The sequence below is a fragment of the Anopheles coluzzii genome, chromosome 3 (genome assembly GCF_943734685.1).
Source record: "Anopheles coluzzii chromosome 3, AcolN3, whole genome shotgun sequence".
Classification (NCBI taxonomy): Eukaryota; Metazoa; Arthropoda; class Insecta; order Diptera; family Culicidae; genus Anopheles; species Anopheles coluzzii.
Window position 1 is genome coordinate 67,793,513 of NC_064671.1, and position 27,275 is coordinate 67,820,787.

At 46.0% G+C, this 27,275-nt stretch overlaps 1 protein-coding gene across 1 annotated transcript; it reads left to right on the top strand.

Annotated features, from left to right (window-relative positions):
* Window positions 1–154: 154 nt before the first annotated feature.
* LOC120959764 (protein TIS11) lies at window positions 155–26,822 on the top strand. Its single transcript, XM_040383398.2, has 4 exons — window positions 155–827; window positions 968–1,988; window positions 20,641–21,299; window positions 21,427–26,822. The coding sequence occupies exons 2-4, from the start codon at window positions 1,926–1,928 to the stop codon at window positions 22,325–22,327; spliced, it is 1,623 nt and encodes a 540-aa protein (XP_040239332.2). The 5' UTR covers window positions 155–827; window positions 968–1,925; the 3' UTR covers window positions 22,328–26,822.
* The last annotated feature ends 453 nt before the right edge of the window (window positions 26,823–27,275 follow it).

The window sequence follows — 27,275 nt, forward strand, 5'->3', positions numbered from 1 at the left end:
ACAAAGTCGGCTTGAAACGACGCACCGTTCGCCGTTCTCCACACAGCTGGTTTCGCACACACACACACACACCCGCAAGCGCGCAACTAGTACGCTGTTCCACACTCTCGCTCTTACTCTCTCTCTCACACACACACACTCCTTATCTCTGTCACCCCGTTGCACGAGCGCGCGCGCACACACTTTCCCTCTCGTTGTGTGCGTGCGTGTGCGCGAGCGCTCAACGCGCGCGTTAGTATTGGTGTGCGTGTCTGTCTCTTCCATCATCCGCTGGCAGGCGGCGCAGGCTAGTGCGATCGGGCTCAGCACACCACCGCACAGAACTGAAACGAGCGGCGTCCAGTGCAGATCGTAGCGGACCAAGCGGCAGCAGCAGCAGTAGCAGTACAACGATATAGACACACCGACACAAGAGAGCGAATCTACCACACGCGCCCGAGGCAGAGCAGTGTAAACGTTACGTTTTCGGTGTCCAGAGTCGAATACAGAGCGGCAGCAGCACGCACGACATCTCTTCCAGCCTGTGCCTGTGTTCTAAGTTCTTAGCCTCTGTACGCGATTCGCACAAGAAGTGTATTTTACAGTATAGCAAAGGTGACACAACAAGCGAGCGAACTTTCCGTGAACAGCGCAGCCACAGCAGTTTTTTGCCGTTTTCTTCCGCGAGTTTGTGTTGTTTCGATTCGTGTGATAATTACGCGCGCGCGCGGCCGACAACTTCCGCGAATTCTGGTTTTCGATTCGTCGCGTGGAAATATCACCAAGTGTTGTGCGTGTGTGTGCAATTCTTTGCGAAGTTGGTGGAATCAACCATACAGCTAGAATATGTAAGTTGAATTTTGAGTTTTTTTATTGGTGAAAATTACTTCAGTCAACAATATTACACTACTTTACCTTTATAAATAACCAATGATTTTATTTCCCTATTTTTTAATATTTTTCTTTAATTTTTTCTCATCCTTTTTAGCGCACCCCCACACCAGCAAATCACTCTCCCTCACACTCAAACAGAAAAAAAACTGTCTCTTTCGTCCTAAGTGTGTGCGCGCGAGCGTCAACCGCCTAAGTAGGAAAAGTGAATTGTTTGTTCTAAGTGCGGTGCGGTGTGTGTGTGTTTAGTGCACGGAGGAATCCATTTTCCTGAAAGAGCCCCCCTTAGCACACACGCATTTCGTAAAGATCCTTTTTTTTGCGCGCAGCGCCTACTAAGAGAGAGAAAACGAGAAAAAAAGCTCCGCACACTGGTACGAGCCCCCGGTTTCGAGAACTGCCATTTCAGTAAAGAAAAATTAATATTCGTGAAATATTCGTCCACTACGAAAGAAACGTGTTCACGACGACGCCGACGACGACGAAAAGTGTGTTCTCCGAGTGTGAAAATCATTATTTGATGCGCCTTGAAAATAGTGCATTTTTACTAGTAAAAGCAAAAGCGTGCGAAAGAAAGTCGAGTTTAAACACACCACGAGCCTCTCTGCCTGCGCCATATTGCCAAATTTTTTTGTCGCCGTAAATAGTGTGTGTTTGTGAGCAAATCGCGATTGGAAGTGTGGTGCGATTTTTTACATATTTGGAGCAATTTTTAATTGAGTGACGAGTGTTTTTTATGCATCGCGGCTAAGTGAAAAAATCAGCAGCTTCATTTGTGTGAGAGTGCACGCGCGAAAGGATAAAGGAGAGAGAGAGAGTCCTTTCACCTCTTTTGCATATCGCGCGACCGTCGTGAGTGTGTTATCTCGATCGTTGTTCGCCTCTGCGAGAGTAGTGTGTGCTTCGTTTCGATACGAGTGTGTGCGCAATCGCTAATATCCTGTTCCTGCGCGCGCTCCTGTGTGATACATATCCGTGTGTGCGTTTGTGTGAAATTGGCAGCATCGGCAGAGGAGATCCATCCGCGGCAAAACGTGTTTTAGCAAGCAACCACCATGTCTACTGCGATAATGCACCACAGCACGTCACTGTACGACTTTGGAGAGTACCCACGCAAGGTAAGAGAGGATTACAATTCCAGACGCACAGACACACACACACACACAACAATCGATCCTCCAGCAAGAAGGTGCCATTTTATCGCTCGAGTGTGGGGTCAAGCTTGAAATATTGAAATATGGCGCCCAACAATCGAAACAGATCCAGCGCGCCATCGTTCGTGTTTTTACTTGTGACTTTTATAGCATCAGGCCCCTCGAAACATGGAAAAGTTTCTCTTACAGTGCGAAACACCCTTTTCGTGTGCGAAACCAAACCATTTTGATTCGATTTCGTGAAGCTCCCTTGTCCGAGAGGACGCAAAGAGGACAACCCCTGCACACAACACCTTCCCCCCCCCCCCCCCACAATGATTCCCTTGATCGATCAAACCTCCCAATTTGGCCCAGGGAATCGGGGTTCGGTGTGGAGTCGCAGACCGATACCGAGAGAGTGAGAGTGAAACTGTCATTTGCATAAGGTTTATAGTTTTACGTTATGTGCTTGACGGTTTTGCGGTTTTTTTTTCTTCTGTGGGTTATTTTTGCCATATTTTTAAAAGGCCCCGAGTTGGACCGGAAGCTTGTGCAGCCAGCTCCCCGCAGACCCATACCCAGTGTTCGGATCGATTTGGAGTCCCCCCAACTCCTCCCCACACAATAAGCAGCAGCAGCAATAGGCAGCAAATAAGTCATAACTTTCACTACCACCCCGAGAGCTGGGGGGGAGTCTGTGCCACTAGAGAGACCACTTCGACTACTACCACCTACCACCATCATCATCTGTTTTCTTCCCTCCCTTCGGCTTGGTTGAATGGGAATAAGGAATCCGCGGGTGCACTGGCATCTCTCCCATGTACAAACGGTTGAGGGCTCTGCTACCTGATCTTTTCCTCCTTTGCATTGGAGTGTGTAAAATGCGCTTGGTGTAGTGGTTGGCTTGAGACAGGAGGAGGAAGGTCTTTTTGTGGCGGCTGATTGCCTGCCAACCAAACCCAATCCGCACACTCATGCGGAACGAAGGGTCACAGAGCTCTCTCAGAGAATCAATTGTTTGGGAAGAAACAAACCCCTCGACCTGAAAATCCACATGAAGTTTGCAAGCTTTTTTAAATGCAAAACTCGGAAGTTCATAAAGCGATCATTCTGCTGCAGGTACATCCAAATCTATATCTCCTTTGATAGGTTGGAAGTTGATACGCATCTAAGGACTGAGCTTTCAAAACTTGGAGATCTTTCATAGGATCTACTGGAATTCTGGGACGAAATTGGAGAACTCCTAAAATTGGAGAACTTTGATAAGATCTACTGGATTTCTGGATAAGCCTTAAGTTAATGAACTATTGGAGAATCATCTATCTTCTAAAAATTCTAATAGTATCTTAAAATGAGAGATATATTACAATGAGTTGCTTCTCATCTGATGATCTTAGATCCTACATCTTGTCAATAGCTATTGGGTAGGTAGTGAGACAGTGCTATCAATCTCTAAGCAAAGATCCGGTAAAATCTTGACCACTCCAATCTTCAGAATATCAATTGCGAGATGTTCCTTCCATTTCTGTTCTAGCGGCTGGTTCTGACCACAAATTCCAAGGTGTACCATCACTAAAAAAGAGCCCCCCCCCCCCCCCCCCCCTGGTGTACAGTTCAAAACCACCAATATTCAATCCCCCTTCCACTAACTTCGATTGTGTCACTTGATATGTTAACATCGAACCAGACATTACGTCGAGTTATGACACTAAGATCTTGATAGTGCTTTGGGGTTAGAATGGCCACTCCAAAAACCATATCTGCCGGTGGAATCAAACTCGCGGTGTGTTGTGTAGACATCTCCAAACTCTTCAATGTGTAATTTGTTGGGAAATTGGGACTGTTCCCTTGGACCACGGTGGACATCTTCGTGGAAGTTAGTGAAACATCTCTCATTCGGCATAGCCAGTGTTGAGTCTGTTCTGATAGAAGTTCCCAAAACATTACCAACTGACACTCACACACACACAGGGGCAGATCTAAAGAAGATGCCACATATTTTGTGCTTCGTTGGACGCTCCAATGTAAGCGTTCTCAGTTGTGTAGCTGCTGCTCGGCTCCCCTGTATGTCACACAAATTGGCTTCAATGAGAAGAAATTGAATACAACCAATTGAGTCAGAGTGTAGTAGAAGAGAAAACCCGCCAGCAGCAAGAAAGAGGATGCAATATAGCGAGGGGTAAGATTGGTAGTAGGGCCTTGCCTTTTTGTTGTGCGTCTCCATAAACAAATACACACAACAACAGTGCACGGGGGGCATCAACCATCTGGAAAGAGGGAGGATGAGGAACAGGTCATTCTCTTTCTCTCGCTGTATTTTAATTGCTCTTGATTTAAAATCACCACAAATCATTTTTCTTCGCTATGAACCACACCAGTTCCCTGTGCCTGGTCAGTTTTTCGGGGGGGACTCTTGCGTGTACTATTGCTGAAAACCGCCTATTGCTTTTGGCGCCACGTCGTCGTCGCCCTTCTTCGAGCTGCGTGTTTGCGATGTGTCTTTAATTCAATCAAAATGTCTGTCCCGGTGTGTGTGTGTTTGTGTATTTGTGTCCTGTATTATGACACACAAGAACTCGCAAGAACACTGTGCTGCGCGATCGAACGTCATAAGGCAGTCGATAAAGAAAGAAGTGTGTTGGTGAGTTTGTTGTGTGTTGTTTGGTTCCGCGATTTCGCGCTCTTCATTAGCATTGATTAGATTTTTTTTCGTTCAACACCTCTTCCTCCTTCTGAACAGTGTAGCCAACAACACTTCTTCTTCTGCTCGATAAAGTTTGCTTTACTTTACACACAAGAGGGTTGTGCGCTTCGTCGCGTGTTGTTGCGCTTTGCGGAAGTTCCGTAGCGCGCATTCTTAATCGCGCAACTTTGCGCTTCATTTTTGCGCCGTTTTTAGTGTGCGTGTGTGCTTATAAAAATGCGTTAATGCTTTCATTAACGGGGCAGCAGCAAAGTAGCGAGAGGGGGATCAAGGGTTGATGTTTCTGTTGGGCAGGTGAATCATCGCACGCCACGGACCGACCCAAAGAACGGTGTCTCTTTTTTGTTCGTGTGTCTTTTTTGACCGATGAGTAATGAAATTTTAAATAATTCACCTACCACCTCTCACTCCTCACAAAGGCTGCGCAAAGTTGTGTTTGGTAAAAACATGCGCCGTGGAGAGCGGAGGGCGGCCCCCCTGGCGCACAACAAGCATCTCTCCACCAAGTTCCCCTTGCTGGCTGCTTCATGCATCGGTGACTACTCAGCGCACCCTGTTCGTTTTATTTTCTGCAAATAATTCTGGACGTTTTTCACGAAGGGGAAGGGAAGTCAAGGGCACGCAGAATTGCACTCCGATGCAGCTCCTTTTCTCTCCCACCGTCGTTTTCATTCTATATTTGGTTCTAAAAAATTTGTATAGAACAACAAACGCTTGTAATACACACACACACAAGGTCGTCACGGTCATCGGGGACGCTTTTCTTCCCTCTCTTTCTTTTTCTACTGGGTGCTTTGATGGCTTTCCGGTTCCGATAATGTTCCTTTCTCCCGACCACCCCTTCTTCCCCACATGGTTCTCATATGGGTCCATAAAATGTAGCAAAATGCATGGGAAGGAAAAACAAAGCGCATTTTCATGCGGGCTCCTAGAATTTGGCTTTTTCCCATAGCTTGTGAGGGGGTGATGCAGGAGGGAGACCCCATATTTAGGCCTGATGGGTGGAATTATGCTGTTATGCTGGTAGGGCGGTCTTGCCTAAAAGCAAGTCACAATACAATAACAACGCTCTGTTGCCTTTAAGTGCAGTTATTTTTCCCTTGTGACGATTGATTTTTTGTTTTGTTTTTGGTCGGTTGCATTTTCCCAACCCAAAAAGAGGGTAGGGTGTGTTTGACGGGTTTCCCCGCTCAGAACATTCAAAGGGAGAGGAAAAAGGGCTCGTTTTAACTAAAAATTGGGCGTAACAACATGATATCCAAGCTGTCGTGTGTCTCCTGTGTGTCTGTCGTGATAAGGTGTGGTGCCGGCTCTTGAGGGTCCCCTTTTGTAATAAACCCTGTTACGTCTTTTCGTGTGGGAAATTACGAAGGCTTCTTCCTCTCTCAATCTCCCCACACACACCCAACAACAAGTGGTTGTTGGTTGGTTACGTCAAAGTAGGCGCAACAGAGTAGAAATGCCATGCGTGTGTGTGTGTGTGTGTGTGGGGCTAGTGGAAAAAATGTGGGTTAAATGGGTGGTGTCTGTCTGTCTGTGTTGTGGGCCGCCACCGGAAGAGAAGAAAGCAAGCGCGCAGTGCTTTCTCGCGTGCCCACCCATTTGGCGAATAGTTTTTCCCGCCACACATTTCCAAACGAAAGGAAAATTGTGCTACAACAAAGAGGAAGGAAAGAAGAAGCACCGAGAGGTGTTGCACAACTCCCGCTCATCTTCATCATCATCATCATCATCATCGTTATTATGAGGCCTTTTCTCCGGCGCCTTCGGTCGGAAGCGGGGCACGGATTATCTAATCGCTTGGAAAACAGAAAGAGAGGAAGCGAAAGAGTGGGAATTTAATCTTTCTTCCTTTTGCTGTTGCGCTGCTGCATCTTCGTTTTGACGTGGGGTGGTATGTTCGAGACTTCCTGGATCCACAACCACCTGTCCCCGTTGGTCTCCTATTGGGTATTGGGGATGGGTTTTGTTTGCTACGAGGGGATTTCCAATCGGATTTTTTCGTTGGATTTTGGCAATGGATGTTTCGGCATTCCTTTCAAAGTGAACAAATTGCAATGGTTCATGATGGTGGTGGGTGGTGTTGCATGGTTCATGATGGTGGTGTTACGTCGGACATTTTTGGGCAAACCCCACATCCACACTTCCACTGTACCACACTCACTTTCTTAGTAAGACTTCCTTTTGTGTTTTGTGCTGAAAAAAGTAAGAGTTTTTCTCACTTTGGATGTTGCTTTGTTCCTTCTTCATATCATTTTTTTTCATTTGAATGCCTTGTATGAAGTTCTGTTTCTTGGGGTACACTATTGTGTGTTTGGATAAATTCTGAAGATGAAAGGGAAGGAGAAGAGCGTCCCGAAGAAGCCGAACACCGCTGCTAGAATAATTGCATAAATTAATTGTTGGCAATTTCGCGTTTTTTAGATGTTCTCCTTTTCCTTTTTTTTTGTTTTTCCTTCAGGCACATACACACCCTTTCCTCATACTGCTTCCGTCGTTTGAATGAGTTATTTTCCCCCCTCATACCATTTCTTTACCAGCGACGAAAGACTGCCTGGTTTTAATTCTTGCGTTAATGTACGGCGCACGATAAGTGCGCTTTTTTCCACATGATCTTCCAGCATGAGGCAGAGGGGGTTGGGCGAGTAATATTTTAACCACTTTTTCCGCATGCACGCGTGCGCTCGCGCAAACGCACGTTGTTTTGTTATCATTCCGGCGCTCTCTGCGCAAGTCGCCATGAATGTTTGTGTGTGTGTATGTTGTTTCCGCTTTTGCATAAATAGCATAAAAGTAGTAAGCAGCAGTGCGCTTTTAAACAGTTTTTGTTTTGCGCATTTTTATCATCCTTTCCCCCTGCTTTGGGGTTTGTGTTTTGCGTCACACATATATATATATACGCAAGAGATACAGGGGGGGATTTAGTTGAGTGACTTAAAGCACCCAATTAAAGTGTCTACTAAGGCTACCCTCTCCATCTAGTTTCCTGTCTGCCTTTTTTCGTTGCTGTTGTTGCTAAAGATGCTACCCAGTTTTCAACACACAACCCAACTTTGTTTCGAAACGATCTCACACACTGCTGGTCGGGTGACTGTTTATGGACCTGTGTCCGAACGGTGGGGAGGATACGGGCAACAACCACCCACCCCATGCTCGTAGAATTGTAGAATTCTTTAATTTTATGGACAACAATTTATGCGTTGTGTGTGTGTGTGTGTGGGGGGGGGGGGGGTTTGTTGCGTGCGCGTGCTTGTGTGTCCGACTCCAGCACGAAACGAAGCATGTCGTCGAATGAAGGGGGTGATATAAAGAGTTATAGAGCTGTGCCCATAAAGAAACTGAAAGGAAGAGTGTAGTGTGTAGAGCAGAGAGAACACAAGAGTTGCTAACCACCACCACCATCATAAAGCACAGTTTGTTGTGTTGTTGGTGGTTCGTCGTCTGTCGATGTGTAACGCTTCTTTTTGCGGTAATAACAGCCCTCGAGCGGGATGAAACGCGCGCGTATTGCTAATTGCTCTTCAACCTGCTGCTACGTTTAGGGTATGTTACACTTATATGTTTACTGACCCAAGAGTTTCACTTCTGAAGAGCAATACACCATAGTTTGGGTTTTACTGGACCATAATTTTGAAAATTACCACAGAACATCTTCTGAATTGGTGGTACATAAAACCGTGGGGTTGTAAGATATCATGCAAATGCATCGTTTCATGATGGCGAAGTTAAATAAACATGAAGTTCACCTTCTGCAGGTTATTCGAGCAGTTTCGAGTAGTTTTCGAGCAGTTGATTTTTTGCAGATAACCATAATTTCCTTACGAAAAACGAACAAATATCATGAGACAGAGCGCAGGGAGTCCATGTACAGCAAATGAAACTGCTCGAATTGCATTTTGAACTACCAACAATCCAGATACACACAGCGTGTGATTGAAATGTAAGTTTCAACATATGACCTAAATCCTGGGCAACGTTAAAAGCAAACTGATGAATTGCACTTATTCATTTGATTAATGGTTAATGCGCGCATGCAAATGCTTCTTTTTAGCGTTGCACGCTTATTGACTGCCCACGTAATATAAAATCGAGAGGTTCCTGTTCGATGACTGCGTTGAAGTTACCCCCAGAACGTCGAAGGGCGCGCGCTCCCTTGAAATGTATGCAACAAGTCCAACCCACCGTACCTATTTTCTCTCTCATTTTTTTATTTTTATGCCTTCTTTTTACCATCACACCATGACAGACGAAAAAAGCATCACACCCCACATTTCACGCTGATGATTATGCAGCATGTTAATAACACAACACCAAAAAAAAAAGGTTGTGGGGCGTTTAAGTTCCGCCTTGTGGCGCGCTGCTCTGTCTGTTGTGTTGGTGGTGGTAGTACTGGATGTATTATTGATTAGCTTTTCTGCCATAAACGCTTACCCACTTCAGCAGCAGCAAATCAGCTAAGAGTGTGTGCGAAACGATGAAAACTCCCCATTTCCCCGCAACCCGTGAAACACACACACGCAGATACACACGGCCGCGTGATCTAATACCAATTCGGAACTACAGAGAAAGAAGAAAGAAGGTGGAAGTGTAAGTAGTACCAGCCAGCAGCATTACCAACACACCCCCACACGAATCGAGTTCCCTTTCCACCCAGTGTGATGGCAAGTGCCTTTTCCGCCAATTACACAACTTTCCTTCTTCTCTTTCATCATCATCATCATCATCTTCACTATCATCGCGCGGCCCATTATTGGCGGGCGCTAAGCTACGAGCCGCGCGTGTATTATTGAAAGCGAAATCACACCACGGCAAAGATGATGATGCTCCCATGCCTCTCTCTATTATGCTGTTGTGGGGGGATAGGGTGACCGTCACTACCACGTTACGAGTGCGGAATCACTCCCCAACCCCCATGTGGGTCCAAACGCAGGAAGAGCGAAACAAAAAATTGAACCACCATTGAACGCCAACCCAACACACAAACGAAGCATTATCTTCTTCCTTCCGAGAGACACACTCTCCATTCCGGGTCACTTCGGAGAAGATTTTGTCTCATCGTTGTCTCATCGCCACGATCACGCGATCTTTGCTTGGCCGAGAGAAAGAGGGCAAGATCATGCGACGCGAGTCTGTGCGTCGCTGCGTGAAGTACGTCCGGGAGCACACACCCCGCGAAGGGCGAATGATGTGAGATGGTGGTGTGCAGCTTGTGCGAAACACTCTGCGTCTTTGCGTGTGTGTGTCATCTCGCGGCCCTGGAGTGGAGAGGTGCGCGTAGCTAACACGTTTTGTTATTCGACTGCGCTGCGTGCGTGCGTGTCTTTCCACGTCCTCAACCATACGCGCGACGTTGGTCGTAGATTTTCTGGGCGCTCCATTGAGTTATGACAGACCCGTCCACACTTCTTCCACCCGTGGTTGAGTGGTTGTGTAATAGTGCGTGCGAGGAGAGGAGCAGGGCAGGGATTACGCGTGCTTTTCTTTTCTTTTGGAGAAAATTTACACCACGACCTCCAACGATTTTGAATATGTTTTGTATGAATAGATAGGTGAAACAACAACTTCACTTGAATTCACACAATTTTTTCATTAGTTATCGGAAATAGCAAAAATATGATATATTTTCAGAACTAAGATAAGAATTCAATGTTAAAAACTGTAAAACAATCGTTTCAGTTTATATCATAATCGATTCAGTTGATATCACATTCGATTCAGTTGATAACACAATCGATGCAGTTGATATCATAATCGATGCAGTTGATATCACATTCGATTCAGTTGATATCACATTCGATTCAGTTGATATCATAATCGATTCAGTTGATTTCACAATCAATGCATTTGATGTCACAAATTTGTTCCTTTGAACTCAAAATCCTTTTTGAATGTTCAATATTTTTTCAACCAATTACAATTAGAAGAAGCCTTTTGTCCACTTCTCCTTCAAAAGTGTGTACACTTCGACTGTATCTCTGTTCACTTTTGCTTTCTTTTGCACATTCATATTGCAAAACGCCTTCAATAGTTTTCTCTCTTGGCGCACTGCACACACACACAGCCTCCTCTTTCCTCCTGCAGAGTGTCGTTGCTTCATTTCGCTTTGAAATCACTTGAAACAAACAAATCCCCATTGCGTGTGTGCGTGGGGCGAGGTTGTTGGGTGGCGCAAACCACTGTGTGGCGTGAAAAAAGGCGCGAAATCACCTCCTCCCTCCTTGTGTTCGCGGAGGAGGAAGAGGGGAAGGAGATAGGATTGTATGATTTTTGCTCACTTTTGCCGGCCCGGATGTAAAGAGTGCTGCTTGGTGGTGTGTTGTGTGTTGCCCAATAACGAAAAAACCGGTCGTGCGATGACGGGCCGAGGGCGAGAGTTAAATTTGCCTTCAGCGGTGCGGGGGTGGTGGTGCGACTTTTACATAATCAAGTCGGGGTTTTTTTTTGCGCGCGGGATATATTGTGTGTTTCTTTATCCTTTATCCCTGTTGTGTTTGCATTCCCTATTTGGACATTTTTTTATACTTACAAGAGGGCTAAAATCAATCGCGCGAGAGGAAGTTGTTTGTTTTTTTTCCCCGCCTCTAGCTGAGAGAAATGCACAGAAGAAAGAAAGCGTGTGTAGTTTTGCTGTGGAGAGGTTGTACGAGGATTGTGTATGTTGCCCAAATTAGGTGACAGTTCGTGTGGAGCAGCAAAAAATAAATATAAAAATTAATATGTGCACATCCGGTTTGATCACTTACACAGCGTCTGTCAATTAGCAGGGGAAAAAATAACTGTGGAAAGATTAGCTCATTAACAGCCACTTCCTTAGACTTCCACGGAGAGAAAGAGAGACGCACACGAAAGCGCGGCGGTGGCGGCGAAGTAATCAAACCGGAAGTGCAGCGCACGATTATCTCGGTTGCCCTCCGAGTCTCTGTCTTTCGCTGTTTTGTCGCAGTGAGTAATCTCGGTGAAAAAACGAGCATCATGTCTCACCACACACACACATCTCCCCGTTGTTTGTCACATGCCAGAAATTGCATCTCGTCCACATTTCACACAACAGCAAAACCGTGTGTGGGAGGAGGTTAACACTCACAGTTTGTTCGCGGAAATGTGTGCACGAGCGGCGGATTTATTCCAGTTCATAATTAAGTGAAGCTGTGGCTGCCTGCTCCGGTGCCTGTTGGAGCCCTTCTGGTACGGCCCACGCCGTTTTTGGTTGAACTCTCGGCATTACACTTATGCTCCCTGCGTGCTTTCAACAAAACCCACAATACTCACACGCGACGGGGAGAGAACCGTAACGAGATGAAAATTTATCACAACGATTCAATTGCAACTGGTGTGTGTACTCCTCTAAGAGCTAGTTGATCGCCTCTCGTCATGTGATACACAGGCGCGCGCGGCTGGGGGGGGGGGGGGGGGATTTCCTTTACTTTCTTCTCCGCGCGCAAATAATGTAGGCGTTTGCGCTGCTGCTGCTGCTGCACTGTCAATGCACTCGCCGCCTGCCACCAACGATTACTTTACTTGTCTTTCAGCACCAAAAGGGAGGGCTGCGCACGCCAAACACAAACATAGTTCCCTAATGTGTCAAAAAAAGAAGGTGGACACAATAGCAATGCGCTGCTCCTTCTTTTCCCGATGCCGGGCACGTCCGGCAAATAACTCAAGCCCTTGTACAGAGTGTGCGCAAATAATTAATTGAAATCTTAATGGACGAGAGTTGCTAATTTGAGACAATTAATTGTTGCAAAAGCTTCAAATGGAATCGTGTCCCGCGCGGTGGTGGTGTTGTTGTCCCCATGAGTGTGTAACGTTGCATTGTTCCATTGCTGTAACGTAACTCAAAAATTTCACTTTAATGCTACTTACAATTATTGAATTTGTATCAAGCTTTCCACAAATAATGTTGGAAGATGATCTTTTATATCAACTTAATTTTGAACTATTGACATAATGTGCTCTTTCTAAAAAAAAGAATCAAAATTACGTGTAGAGCGCTAGATTTTGATATCTCCCGATGATTGCTACTCAATGTGAGTGATCTACCATCTATACTACTCTCCGTTCGATGGCACACAGGGCATACTGCTTCATCGGAGCCTTACGCTCTCCAAACCATCACTTCTCCAACTCCAATTCATATCATACTCTCCGGTCATCGTGGTCGTCATTTTGGCTAGTGTGTTATTCTTCCATTGTCCGTAGGGCCATAGCACCAACTCTGCGCCAACTTCACACTCTAGCTTCAAGTGCGTCTTGGAAGTGTAACTCCCTGCGCGAAATAATTATCCGTAGTCACGCAACCGGTGGTAAAAACCCCGCGCAACGTTGTCCCAAGTGACTACCACACATGTGTGTGTCTACTACGTCCGACACCTTAAGTAAAAACCCAGCCGCTCTTGAGACACTTCGGTTGCAACAATGAATTATAGTGCGGCCTGCCTGCCCCTGGTGGCGGGCAGCACGTTTCATTGTTACTTTTTTGCAAGCGAGAGACGGCTGTGTAAGCTATTAGAGAGAGAGAGAAAGAGGATATTGAAGGGAGGAAATTAATTCGCGCGTTACTATTTTCGCACCACCACCCCAGGGTGATGTGTGGGTGTTGAAAGTGAATTTTTGCATTCCTTTTTGTTTTTACCAGCCTTAAGACACAGGACCGGGGCGGGGGAAGGCTTATCTAAATATCAAAAGATCACTTGATGTTAATGCTGCTACTATTTCACACAGAATTCGCCTAGCACACACAAGACGGCGCACAATACGCAAGCGGAACTTAAGGCATAACGAGGGAAGGGTCGCTGTGCCCCTCTTCGACATTATTTCCGCTCCGGTGTGCGCTCATTCATTATTCAGCAGTTAGCTAACGCGATCGCGATTAGCCGTCCTCCTTCTTCTCCTCCAACTATCGTGGAAGCGAAAGAGGAAGTGATCGGTGGTGCAAGAGGTGTGTGGTGTCAGTGGCCTAAATCACCCAACTACCAGTACACCAACAATCGATTGCAGAAAGAGACACCACAACGACTGCCGACGACTTTGTCTAGGTTATTTTTGGGTGGTGCGTGTGTGCCCCCGCTGCTTGAAGTCTTGCTGCTTTTATAATACACCTTCCCATGAAGGTGTGGAGATAGTTTCAGTGTCTTGAGACTTACGAATGCTGGTGTGTGTGTATGTTTGTACCAGAGTTGTCCCCACCGTTTAGTTTTTGGAGGTACTTTAAGCGTTTGACCTTGAGCTACTCCACAGTAAAAGCGTATCAGAAGACGCGCGCTCGCGCGTACACACGGATCGAAATCGTCCGAAACCTTAATTCCACGTGCCTCTCTGACATTGACCAAAGTCGTCGCCAGTAATGGGGAATTAAAACAGTGTGAGTTCGCGGTCTCTACCAATGTGCCCCTAACTTCTGTGTGGATACATCCAATGTTGAGGAATAGAGTCATTAGGTCATCTGGACTTCCTGGACACAAAATTGAAACATTGGACGTGGACATAGAAATAGTCTTCACAAAAGCCTGATAGTGTCTTGGACTTCTTGAAGTATTTGTTCAGGGTTTTTGATTAGATCTGCTTGGAATATCGCTTCTCTTGTAATCAACGAGAGAGAGAGAGCCTATCAAAGGGAGGCACTGTCTGATCGCGAAATGTATCATTAACACTCCGCTCTCCACTCTTCCACCCTAACCACATCTAATTCAATTTAATCTAATCATCTTTTGAGGTGGCAAGGAGGACCCTGCCAACTACCTTCTCCGCCACACACACACACACCGGCTCTTGAAATGGACACTTCGAGGCTGTAAGAGGCCCTCCACTTTACTGCTTCCGCTGATTAATAAGTGAAAATCCACCCGAAGCGAAATTGCCTTTTTGTGTGATAGTGCGCGATGTGCTGCTCTGTGCTGGTGGAGGGGGTGGCGTTGGTGCCCTTTAATTCACGCCTCATCTACTGGCGGGGGAGGGAAATTGTGAGGAGCGCGAAGAAATTTACTGCAACCTCTCTTTATCGCCCGCACTCTGCTGCACGATGTGCTGTGCATGCCGCCAAACGCCCGACTTTAGTGCACTTGTTGAGCCATATTTTTGCTCCAGGAAGCGAGAAAGGGCGCACAAGCGGGCGCGAGCGCGCACTCGATTTCTTTTGGAGCTGCCTCATCGGTCGTCCCACACACTCTCTTGCGGGGAGGTTCAATAGTTTTAGTGCTGCTCAGTCTAGCGCAAAAAGTGAAGGTAAGAAAAATCAATCTCCTGTCAAGAGGAGAGAGAGAGAGAGAGAGGTGGGAACGAGACTCGTGTAGTTTTGCACCTCAAAGACCCGGGCCATGCTATACACGGGGGATGTGTCACGAGAGACGAGACCCCTCTTTTCACTTTCGATTTCACTGCTCTACCGCTGACAGAGCGGGAATCATGTCGCTGCACCGCTTTTTTTAGTTCGCAAATCGCGTAAACTAGAGCTTGTTGCGCTCGTGGACAGTGTCATGGCAGCAGGGGTTGAATTTGCATGGAAGAAATTATAAGTGAGTGCCTTCCCTTATCTTCTATTCGCCATCTCCCGTACACACGACGTAGGCGAGCGTTGCTATGCCCTAAAGCAAGAAAAAAACTGATTGCATTTGTAGAGCAGTGTACTAACAGCTCCGGGAGGCGATATACAGAGAGTAGCAGCAGGACCTCTGTTAGCCACTCTCCGTCATCATTTCATATGCCCCCGAGGAAGAGAGTGTTCCAAGTAAATTGCAGACCAGCAGAGTGTGCTGTAAATTGCATCTTCTGAGTGTGTCTCTATGTGTATGCACAAAACGCTCTTCTCCTCGGGCACAAAATTAATAGAAAAACAGCTCCACCACACAGTACTTCCTTGTTTCTTCTCGGGACCACAAAGTGTTGCTGTTGTTGCGGTTTTTACTCACGCCTGCTCTCGTCTAAGATATCACAGATTACCCTGGAGCGCACGCTGCATGATGCTGTTGTGGTAGTAGTGCACCGAATGAAATGGAAAGGTGCGCCAATTATTAACATGTTGGGGACGGGCGGGGTGGTAGTGCCTGCGTCCCTCGATCGGATTTGCCTTGATCGATTCGGTTCAAAGAGACCGGTTTGATGTTGTGTTGTGTTGGCTTTAGCTCTCTGATGTGTCTGCTTGGGTGTGGAGTTTCATTTGCACGATTTACCGGCCAACCGACAACTCGCCGCTAAATGTCTGAGGTACTGTTAGTGGTAGAGGGGCGACTGTTGGCATCGGTTCGTGCATCAATGGTGTCTCTCTGTAACAGGAAAAGAACCCCGAAGGCATCTCAAGGTGCCAGTTTGTTTCGAGACACAGCTAAGAGGTCGTAAAGTGTGAGGAACGTAAAAATAGACTCCAGAATTGTGGACGACCTCCCTGGAAATAGCTAACCTAGAACCCAGAGATATCAGATCACTCAACAGAAAATTCGCAACTGTGGCGCGCCTCACACAAACACGCGGAAAGAAACTGATATCTGAAACTGAACCGGTGTTGGAGGAGTTCCTTCTGAACTCCAACAAAAACACACGTTCACTTTCGAAACGGAAGCTCTTTGGCGCGTTGGGTCGTGTTGGGTCTCTCCTGCGCCGGTACGGTACTGTGTACTGTATGTTTTTGCGGTAGTCGTCTCTGTATACTTTACCACAAGTTCTTCATGCTCTGTGTCTGTCCGTTCAAGACATCAACACGAAAACGTACTTCCTCCCACTTGGTCGGGTCGTGGTGTCGATGGTGGTGGTGATGGTGCTGTTGGTAATGGTGTTACCATCTCCCACCATGTTTGCTATGCTCGCAGAACCGGTTTTTGAAGAAACAACGGTGGATTTTTTCCTCCCCGTCTGGTGTTGTCTTCTATGCGCCACAGTTTGTACCACACACAGTTACGGAAAAAGGGTGTCTGATGACTCCTCACTCACTAGCATCACCACCCTTTCGGTGCTCTAATCTCCTATCCACCACCCGCCAACGCTGCAGGGTTTAAAGCCGGTTTATCCGGCGCCTCAAGCACACAGTGACCTCCAACTGCGCGCTGTGTGACTTGGTGTGCTTGTTTGACGGTTGAATAAATCAAACATTGCGGGCTTCGCCAACAAGCATTACGGAAATCGCAACTCATACCAAGGCACAAACACATAGCGAGAGAGACGACGCGATCGGCTTTTGGTAGTGTTTAAGATCTTTAAATTCTCTATTGTGTTTGTGTGCTCTATTGAACGTAAACGTATGATAATACTTCAACAGACGGAGGTCTCTCTGGGGAGGAGGACGCAGCAAAGCATGTACAGGAAACATCTATTGGCGTTATATGCTACACCAAAGTTTTGGAGGACACACACACCAAAGACAATGCAAACTCTTTGACTGACAACTTCCAGCTGCCTCAAAGTGTACTTCCCAAACCTTACGAGACTTGAGCGTAGTGCGCGCGTGGGAAATGCCACCGCCGGTGGTACACGACGCGCGCGCAACACACAATGCATCGAAGTTGACATTTTGTGCGCGCCTTGCCGTTTGTGCGTTGCTGAACAGCCTTACATTGTGAGGCCTCTCCGGGGTGGAAATGGAAAAACGTTTTTGGCTCCCACATTTAAGCCGCTCCCTCCACCAAGTTTTGCAAAAGTTCCGTTCCGCCGATGTCTTCATTCTTGGGACCTCATTCTGTGGGTTTGCGCTGCCCGTGTTTTCAGTGGGAAATTGTTTGCTAACAAAACACAACTTCTGTGTGGTGCTATTATTGTTGGCAACAACACCTGCGGATATCGTGAGGGTTCTTATTATCATGTGATATGCATGCCACCACCGTTGCCTACTTCTTGCTTGTTGGCGGAAGTTGGGTGGGAAGTCGTCGCACCGTTTTCCAAGTGTTTCCAAAATAATGTTATAACGCTTCAAAGTCAATAAATTGACGAGAAATTCAAGAATACATAACAAACAGCCTGAAAATGATGCTATATATTCGAATATCTGAGAGACACATACTCCAACTCCAACAGTCCAACTCCAATGTCCTAATGTATCAAAATCATTGGTCCAGACATCTTCAATGCATATATTCCCAACATTCAATAAACATCTCTAAGTACCCAAGAGCTCTACGGACTGAGCACCACACCAACTCCCCAGACATGGGGAGGATTTTGTTTCGCTTTCATTTCTGGAATGAAACACTTCTTTTCTTCGCTGCTGGATTACACCGTCGTCGCTCACGCAACCAACCACCGGACACACGGTGGAGAGCAGTGTGTTGTGCTGTAACGGTTTTTTTTCGGATCGCTTTTTCTGCTGTCTCTCTGCTGTTCGTTCCTTCGTCCACCTTTCCATTTCATTGGCCTTCCATCCAGAGATATGATGGTGGATATCCCACCGCTGCTGCTGCTGCACGTTGCATAATCGTAGACACCTTTTCTTGAGATCTCCTTACACGCACGTGTTGGCCCTTGGCTAGAAGAGAGAAAGAGAGAGCACCTCCTAGACACACACGAACTTCGATTATCGATGCTCTTGTGCTGTCTGGCCCTCTGCGTACGATTATGTGTTGCACCCGCGGGGTGGAAAGTATGTTATACGCCTCTGTGGTGTTGCGGCCCCCGATCTGCCAGACCGGCCACAATTCCGGTTTTTTTTGTTGTTGTTTCGATCTATCCGATCGGTAGCTATTTGGAAAGGAAGAAGAAAAACTGGCGCTCGCGCAACCGTTTGAGGTTGTTGTGTGTCATTGGTCTTCAATTATGAGGAAGAAAAGGAACGGGACTGATGTAAAAAACAAAATACATTCCCCAAACTTTTAGTGTCCAATGTGTGGCGCCCCGGCAATCCGCACAGACACAAAGTCGTCTGGTTTTTGTGTGTGTGTGTTGTGCTTCTGCTTCTTAACGACCGCGCGTGGCGACCACATTGGGCTGAGAAATTAGGACACTTTCACTTTCGCGTTGGATGCCATATGCAACAATTTACGCGAACTCCCTCTGCTTATGGCGGGTTGGTGTTTGGAGAAGAGGAGGAGAGAATTATGACACAACAACAACTACCCCCAAAAAAACTGACCGTGCCTTCTACGGGGACCCCCGGAGTGTGTGTAAACCTGTCCTCTGGAGGAGGAGTTGTCTTGTGATCAAAACCATCAGAGCACTTGTAGGAGTTGTCTGGAGGTGTTTGGGGGAGAAAGAGAGGGTTTGTAATCAAAACACAACTCTCTCCCTCCAACTCCTCCACTAAAAATAATAAACCAACACCCCTCCTCCTCCTCACACGTGAAAGGGAGAAAACAATGCAAAACAATAATAAATACTGTCCAATGTGTCATGTGCACGACGGATGTCCGACTCGTGCTGCGCGATCAGTCGGCAAGACGTCCTTCGGGCAAGGTTGTGAAAGTTGTGTCGTCTTGCATGGGAATATTTGGGCTTGTTGTTTGGTGTGTTGGGCCGTTTTTTTTTTCGGCTCACCCCATAAAACGGGATTCCCGGGGTGTCATTTTGGCGCGCACGCGAAAGCTGCAATTAATGTCAGGGCGCAAGGGAAGAAATGGGTAGTTACGGCGCCCCGGCTAACGTGTTATGCAACTGTAGGAGGAGCAAGGGTCCTAGGGCTGTGTCGGTTGGTGCTGTACTGCAATCTTCCATCTGTCCTTGTTTTTTAGTCTCGTAATTTCACGCTCAATGATGGTCACATTTCGATACACGCACACGCGGCGGCAGTCTTCTAGTCCGGGAGCATTTTTCCACATATCTGATGGAACTCCGTCCCCTTTTGTGGTGGCACGCATGTGGCGTGGTTTGGTGTGCCGTTATCGATTGGTGTGCCCCCCGTTCACGACGAACTGGTCTGTACTGCCGGCAACATTCCGCGACAAGCTTTTGCACAAATTGTGTGTGTGTGTGTCTGTGCGACCGATAATATACAGGCAGGAGGGCAGAAGGGTACAAGGGTGAGATGCGAATATTTCTTTGCCACTCAACAACAACACACATCATCAGGCAGCGGCGGGGACGAGACACGTCAAGCCAGCCAGTCCTGCCTGCTGTGGGTCTCTTATCTTTCCAACTGAGCGCATTTTCGCCCCGCCACGACTCGCTCGGGGTGGGAAAGCAGGGCGTTGTAAGGGTTCAAGTGAAGGGAGTGTGTTTGATAAGATAGACGACGCAGCAGAACATTTGCAACGGCTGTGTCGGTTGCCTCTCAACGTGTGTGTTCCCTAGGTTCGAGTGGGTTCTTTCATCCCCGCTCCACTCCGTCGGGTGTGTTTTGCAAAAGTATTATTTTTCCATCGCACAATGACGCGTAGATCAGGCACAGTACAGTCATCAGTAAATACTGATCCAAACTAGGGATGGGTATTTCTGATTCAGATCTTTAAATTTACGTTAATCTTCTGAGTGAATCAATGAACCTGAATTCAAATTTTGAAGATGCAAAGAATTACGAATCACAAAAGATTCGATAATGGAATACATACTCATCCAAACTCCAGAATTTTGGGTATCGCTGACTCTGAATTTAAGAATATAAACGAATCTAAATCTCAAATATTGTGATCGAAACATTCATGAATCGTGAAAGATTTAAGAAAATTACAAATGATTCATAGTTCTCCAAAGAATCATGAAGATGAATCAATCCTCAAAGTGAATCACTGAATCAATGACTCTGAATCAAATTTGTCCAGGAAGGTTAATGTATATCCGAAGATGATTGATTCATGAATGATTCAAGAGTCTCAAAGGAATCATGAATCTCTTTTGCTACAGATAGTTTCTTCTTCTTTGCCACTTCAGTTCCATTCATTACTCGTACATAGTTTGAACTGATCTAAAATTCGCCTAAGCACTCGTATCTCACATCTACTCTTTCTCTAAAATATTTATAAATCACCAAACTAATCAAAACTCCCCTTTTTTCTTTCTCTCCCCTCTCTCTCTCTCTTTCTCCAGAACCAAACCAACACTTCCCGAGGCAACACACAGGCGACCATTGGCAGTGGTGGTGTTGGCGCCGGTAACAACAACGTACACAACGGCGGTACCTCCAGCAGCAGCAGCAACAACAGCCAACAGATGCTGCTGTCGCAAAGTTTCAGCGTGGCCGCTGCGCTCGCTGCCACCTCCAACAACAGCAACGGCAGCAACGGTGGAAATTTGCTGAGCGCTCAGCAATCGCTTAGCGGCAGCAACCATCACATCCAGCATCAGCAGCAGCAGCTCCAGTACCAGCAGCAGCAGTACTCTTACAATCTGCAGAAATCTGGCGGTGCCTCCCAGCACAAGCACCACGGTGGGCATCATGCCGCACTGCACCGTACCGCGTCGCAGCCGGCCGCCCGCCACATGGTGGAAAACATCCTGGAGATGTTCACGCTCAACAAGGCGATGGAGGACGCGGCCCTAGCCGGGCTGACCGGGACCACCGCCGCAGCCGTCGCCGCCACGATCAGCTCGAGCAGCAGCAGCGTCAGCTCGATCAACAGCAACCACGGCAACAACGGTAGCCACAACCAGCAGCACGCCACTAGCAACACTTCCTCCTCCTCCGGTCACCGGAAGTTGGAACGAACGCAGTCCGAACCGCTGCCACAGCAAGTAAATACCTCGAGGTAGGTGTCGGCTTCACAATTTTCTATTGAATTTCCATCTTTCTTTAACGCTTTAGATCGGATTTTTGTTAATATTTTTGAAGTGTTAATCATTTATTTGTATCCTCTCCCTTTCCCCGCTACACAGATACAAAACCGAGCTCTGCCGGCCGTACGAGGAGGCGGGAGAGTGCAAGTACGGCGACAAGTGCCAGTTCGCGCACGGCATGCAGGAGCTGCGCAACCTGCAGCGCCACCCGAAGTACAAGACGGAGCTGTGCCGCACGTTCCACAGCGTCGGCTTCTGTCCGTACGGGCCGCGCTGCCACTTTGTGCACAACGCGGAGGAGGCGCGCAACCACAACCGCAACGTGGCCGCCTACCACGCGCGGCTGGCAGCGGCAAATGCGGCTGCCGCCGCCGCCGCCGCCAACGGCAACTCATCCCAGTCAGCGCAGGGCGCGGCCAAGAGCAACCAAAACGGTCCCAGTATGATCGCCAGTAACAACAATTCGTCGCAGCAGCAGCACGGCCATCACCAGCAGCAGCAGCACAGTGCCCTAAAGTCACTGTCCGTCGCACAGCAGCTGCAAACGGCGGCCGCCGCCGCTGCCATTCTGCAGCAGCAGCAGCAGCAGCTTCAGCATCATCACCACCAGCAGCAGCAGCATCAGCACTTGCATCAGCTGCCGCTCAGCCCGGCCCTGTCGATGTCGACCGGGTCTGATCGGGCCTCCCCGATCGGGTCGCTGTCCCTCAGCCCGACCACCTCGATGGCCAACTTCTTCCCGGAGGCGATCAGCCCGACGCTCCAGCAGGGCGGCGCCATCCCGCAGCCCTTCCTGTTCCCGAACAGCCCGCCGGCCAGCCCGATCGAGGGCCTGTCGCCGATGGCCAGCCCGCCGCCGTCGTCGCCCTCGCTTACCACCATGAAGCTGGGCGGTGGGGCGGCCGGTGGCTGCAATGGCGGTTCGGTCGAGGACCGGCTGCCCGTGTTCAACCGGCTCAGCTCCGCCCTGGAACCCTTCGTCGTCAATCTCAACCTGTAATCGGGGAAACTGCGGTGGCGGCGGTGGTGAGAGAAAGGGAGGGAGCGCTTACTTTATTCCGTTTGATGAGACGAGGGAAGAGAGAGATAAAGAGAGAGAGACAGTGGGACAAAGAGACGCTTCATTTGTGTCTTTTCACACCGAGCGCTTTTTCGTTGTGCTCTCGTGTAACACGCACAAGTAAGGATGAATTTGCCCAAACCGAGCGTTTTCTATGTTTATTTTTCCGGCTTCCTTTTGGGCTCATTTGTGTAAAGAATCTAAACCGAACTTTGCCGCACTCGTTTCATCTGCAATAGTGTGTAGGGAGGGAAGGGGACACCTGGGTGTGTTTGTGGGTCCTTTGGGAGGACATAGGGAAAGGGTAAGCGTCGTGCGTGTGTGTATGTGTGTGAGCGATTGATAATGGGAATTACTTTACTCTGAACTCTTCTGACATGTATTTATATTTAAATTAATTCGAACGAGAAAAGATTGCTTTTGTATACTTTTTTGTTTATTTTTGGATTTATCAATCTTGTACCTCACACATAAATACACACACACACACGAACGCGCGCAAATACTTTAATGGATAGAAGGAAATATTTATTGATTTTTGCACTATAATATTTACAACACAACAACAAAACATCGTCATACACACTCACACACATACATAGAAACGGATGAAAACTCGCTGTTTCTCGTTGTGTTTGATTCAATTTCTCTTACATGTGATTTGCAAACAAACAAACTAACAAAAAATGCAAGAACTACTACGGTACGCGATAGTAATATTATTTGAATACTTTAATAATTATTCTTAGGTTGCGAGATGTGTAATTATCAATTTATTTACCTTTTTTCTTGGATGACTTCATTCGCTAACGGGCGAACGAATGAAGCGCGACACGAATTGAACTTATAATGGGGCGAGGGAGCGGTGGTGTGGGTGACAACGATTAAAATAAAGCGATATAAAAGGGCCTGAAATCATCCTACACAACGGTTGTCTCAGACACTTGATAGAAACGCAATTCTCCTTCGGGAGAGAGAGAGAGAGAGACAGTTTGCCTCTTCCGAGGAAGTTGCGACGCGCTTGTTTTTGATCACTTAGGCACTGCAGATATATAGTAGAAGCAAATGCGCTTAGAATGTATGTTACGGGGCTTTCAATGGAGAGAAGAACGCCTCCCAGAGGAGTCTGTTTGCCAAATAGTAAGGATTGCGCTCTCCCAAACCCACCCAATCGACTGTGTTCTGTATGCCATCATGCGATCACTCTATTTCTTTACCTTCGAAAACCCCCTCCCTCCCAGTTCACTCTTTATTAACACCCTTTTTACACCCTGCTGTTCGTGCGGATATATGAACATATATGATATAGTCAGTTGAACTCAGTTGTTTATTTAATTATTTAATTTATTACATCCACACATAAGGCTCTCCCTCCAGGGTTTAGGTGTTTCATGAGCTTTTCTTTTTTCTTTCTTCTATTCTACCGCAAGTTGTTTGTGGGTACATTACTACACTAATCTTTTTTTGCATTATTATGGTTATTATTATTATTTGTACTTCCATTTTTACCGAACTGAAAAATGAATCATATATGCAACACCCCCCGATACGTTATTTATAAACTTTGTGAACTGTAGTTGTTATGAAGAAATAGCACAGCATGCCAACTTATTAATTATTATTAGAATATGAAGAAGAAAGGGTTCGTCTCTTCCATCTCTATTTAATCTACAGCCACCACATGCACACCAGTTGTCTCTCTTTCTCTCACTCGCTCTTTCTCTCTCTCGCTCTACCGGTCTCTCCCTATGCCCGTTCAACTTGGGAGTCTTATTGGTAACTGATTTCGTATTTTATACAACAATACAATTAATGTGCTATACATTTATATATATACATGCAACAACAAAAAACACACATACACATTAATATATCTGCTGCGAGAATATTTTTGCTGCGTGTTTGAAAATATGGGTGATGATAAACGATATATATAATATAATAGTGCATAGGGTTTACTTATATAGACAGCGTAAAGTGAAGCAAAACAGAACGAGCACAATATGTCCGCACCGATAGAAATGTCCCCTTTTTAATTTATTTTATTTATTCTCAAAACTCTCCTGTAAAAAAAAAATGCACGCACGAAAGCGTTCAGTACCGCACACAGCACAAATACTATGCACAATCAAACACCTTATGTGTGCTGCACTCATCAAAGTCGATCACTTGCCACCACCACCACCACCACCAAACAACAGTTTACTTTTTTTTTTTCTTGCGTAGATAGTCCACCGATTGGGAAACAAAGGAACTGAAAAATCTGACGTTAATTTGAACTCTTCCGCATCATGGAACAAACTGCTCTTAAAATGTGTGTGTGAGGATTACGGATTACCATTGCTTACCCACCTAGACATTGCTTAGGATTATGCGAAAAATGAATCGAAGAAAAAAGACAAAGGGTGTGAAAGGTAATGCTTGTTTGGTGATGCCGATGAAAACCTAACGTACGTAATGTAATATTTTCAAATCCCACACAAACACCACTACTCGCCCCGTATATATCCCCCCTCTTTTATTATGTGTTTGCGCGGTAGGAGATTATTTATGTGAAATATGTGATGCCGAAGTAGAATGATGAGCTTTTCCTTTCATTTTTTTTCGAAAACAAAAGATGAATTTAACTTATACGTACTTGTATGAACTGTTGCACAAAAAAAGACGAAACAAATATATGGGTGAAAATGCTGCACAAGTGGGATGCATGCAGGCGAACCCTGTACACGTGTGTTTAGATGTTAGAAGCGAGACAACGAAGTAAGGAAAAAAAGACGAGCGATCGATGTGAGGGTGTGCAGCAAAAGCGCGCGCGCGCGCGCAGCAAGTGAAAATCAAAACATACAAAATGCGATAATCTATAGTTCTTCCCTGTTTCGTTTTTACGTCGAGTTAGTACACTGCAAAAAAAACAATGCGTACGCGAACGCTTTTACTATTTTTGTGTAATAACTACCTTACTACATACTACGACTACTATTATTATATTATTATTATTATTATTATCTATTATCTTTATTATTTTATTATTATTATTATTTTATTATCAATCAATAATGCAAACGGATTTAACGACTAATTTTGCTACTTTGCGCGTGTGTGCGTGCGTGCGGCGCTCCTTTATTAAACGCTATTTCATTTGTACATTTGTAGTAATTTATATTTTTTCCGTGATTTTTTTTGCAAGCGAGTTCTTTTTTTTATACATATATTATATTATTTCCTATACTATATATAGCAAGCAAGCACACACACAAATCGAACTATACACCTCTTTTATGTACATGCATGTGTAATATTATAATTTTGGATTCACCAAGCGAGTGCCTTATTAAAAGAAATGGAATCAAAACAAATCGCACACACACGCGCACCACGTGCACATCTCATTATCGTTGCCCGTTGCATGCGAGTACTCGCGTGGCGTGTAAACCCACCCATGTAAATGCAAGCCACCTAGCACCGAGGGAGAGGTTGGTGGGTGGTGTATGATGTATCTGTCCTGTCCTTGGGGTGGAATTTGAGTTCTCTTTTCTGTCGCTGTTTTCTTCCATCATGCTCGGTACGTTGATTTTTCACTTGTGTCTTCCTTTGCTCTAACTACTACGAGCTTAACTCTCATGCTCTCATGCGTTTGAATTGAAGCACACGACGGTTCCGTTTAGTGTTGTTTCAATAAATGCACATGAGGCGAGTTTTTGCTTTAAAAAAAAAGTGCTTCCAAAAAGTAAATCGTACCCAGCAGACTAGAGGGACAGATAAAGCGAATGCTCTCCACCAAAGGAAGACCAGACGCATAAATGCCTTTCCCCATTTGTCCCGCGCTTCATATCTTGCGGTGGCTGCGCTCACGTGGTTACGCTGCTGCTCTTCGCGGTTGCGTTTGAGTGCTGCGCTCGGCTGTGCTCTGTGTGTGTAGATAAGTTTTCCTATCCAACCAACCAACCCGCAACTGTTCATTGTGTAAAGAGTGCGTAAGCAAAACTTATATTCGTAAGGAAAGATGCAGCGCAGTAGAAGGAGCGCGTGTGTGTGTGAATGTAGGTGGGTGCAGTTGCACCTGAATAATGATATAAAAAAACAGCAGTAGCAGCAGCAGCGGTAATCATAATAGCGAGTTAAGCGTTTTGTCCGTTAAAAAGGAAAACAAAATAAAACAGTAATGATTGCTAGGAAAAGGGCAAGCATTCAAAAATAAGCAAAAAAAAACATATAGAAAAAATAAAACCCAAAATCGTGATCATATAAATACTGCAAGACGTGTTAAAAACTGTAGTCCACAAACTGAGCGCGCGCGCTCTCAGTGTGATGTGTGGCGACGTGTGGCGTGTTTGGTGCCTGCTCAGCGTGAAAAAGACGAACGGCAATGTTTAAACATTAAAATGAAAACGAAAGGAAAAATAATACACAAAACTATATTTAAAAAAAAATTAAATCCAATTGTCTACATATTTTATTTTCTAGTTTTGAGAGAAATAATCCTCCCGGTAGTAGATTTGATTTTGTTTAGGCGTCGTTTTGCATGGTCGATAATGGAAGATCGCGTTAATGTGATACTGCTCGCAAGAAGTACGAAATATGAGTGGAAGGTAAAACACTATTTTTGCACATTTATTTTTCTTTTTCATTTTTAATACTAATCACTGCTAAAGCCTAACAAAGAACACTTCACGACTGATGGTCAGTGAAAAGGAACGATTAAAATTTGCCCTTCACCGATTGACACTTGGATCGATCGCTCGAGGAAGGAATAATTTAACCTCCTTACGCACGTAACATTTGAATGAATGATAACAAAGTAAACAGTAAACAAATAAGTACAATTCATATCTAATACACGCTATTAAAATGTTTCCAATCGCAAATAATCCTGGTACTTGCAAAAATT

What these genes read in the sequence shown, in the direction of transcription:
- LOC120959764 (XM_040383398.2), top strand. Translation starts at nt 1,926, where the DNA reads ATGTCTACTGCGATAATGCACCACAGCACGTCACTGTACGACTTTGGA. An exon ending in TTGGAGAGTACCCACGCAAG is followed by an intron (nt 1,989 to 20,640) that starts GTAAGAGAGGAT and finishes CTCTTTCTCCAG; the next exon opens with AACCAAACCAACACTTCCCG. An exon ending in CAGCAAGTAAATACCTCGAG is followed by an intron (nt 21,300 to 21,426) that starts GTAGGTGTCGGC and finishes CCCGCTACACAG; the next exon opens with ATACAAAACCGAGCTCTGCC.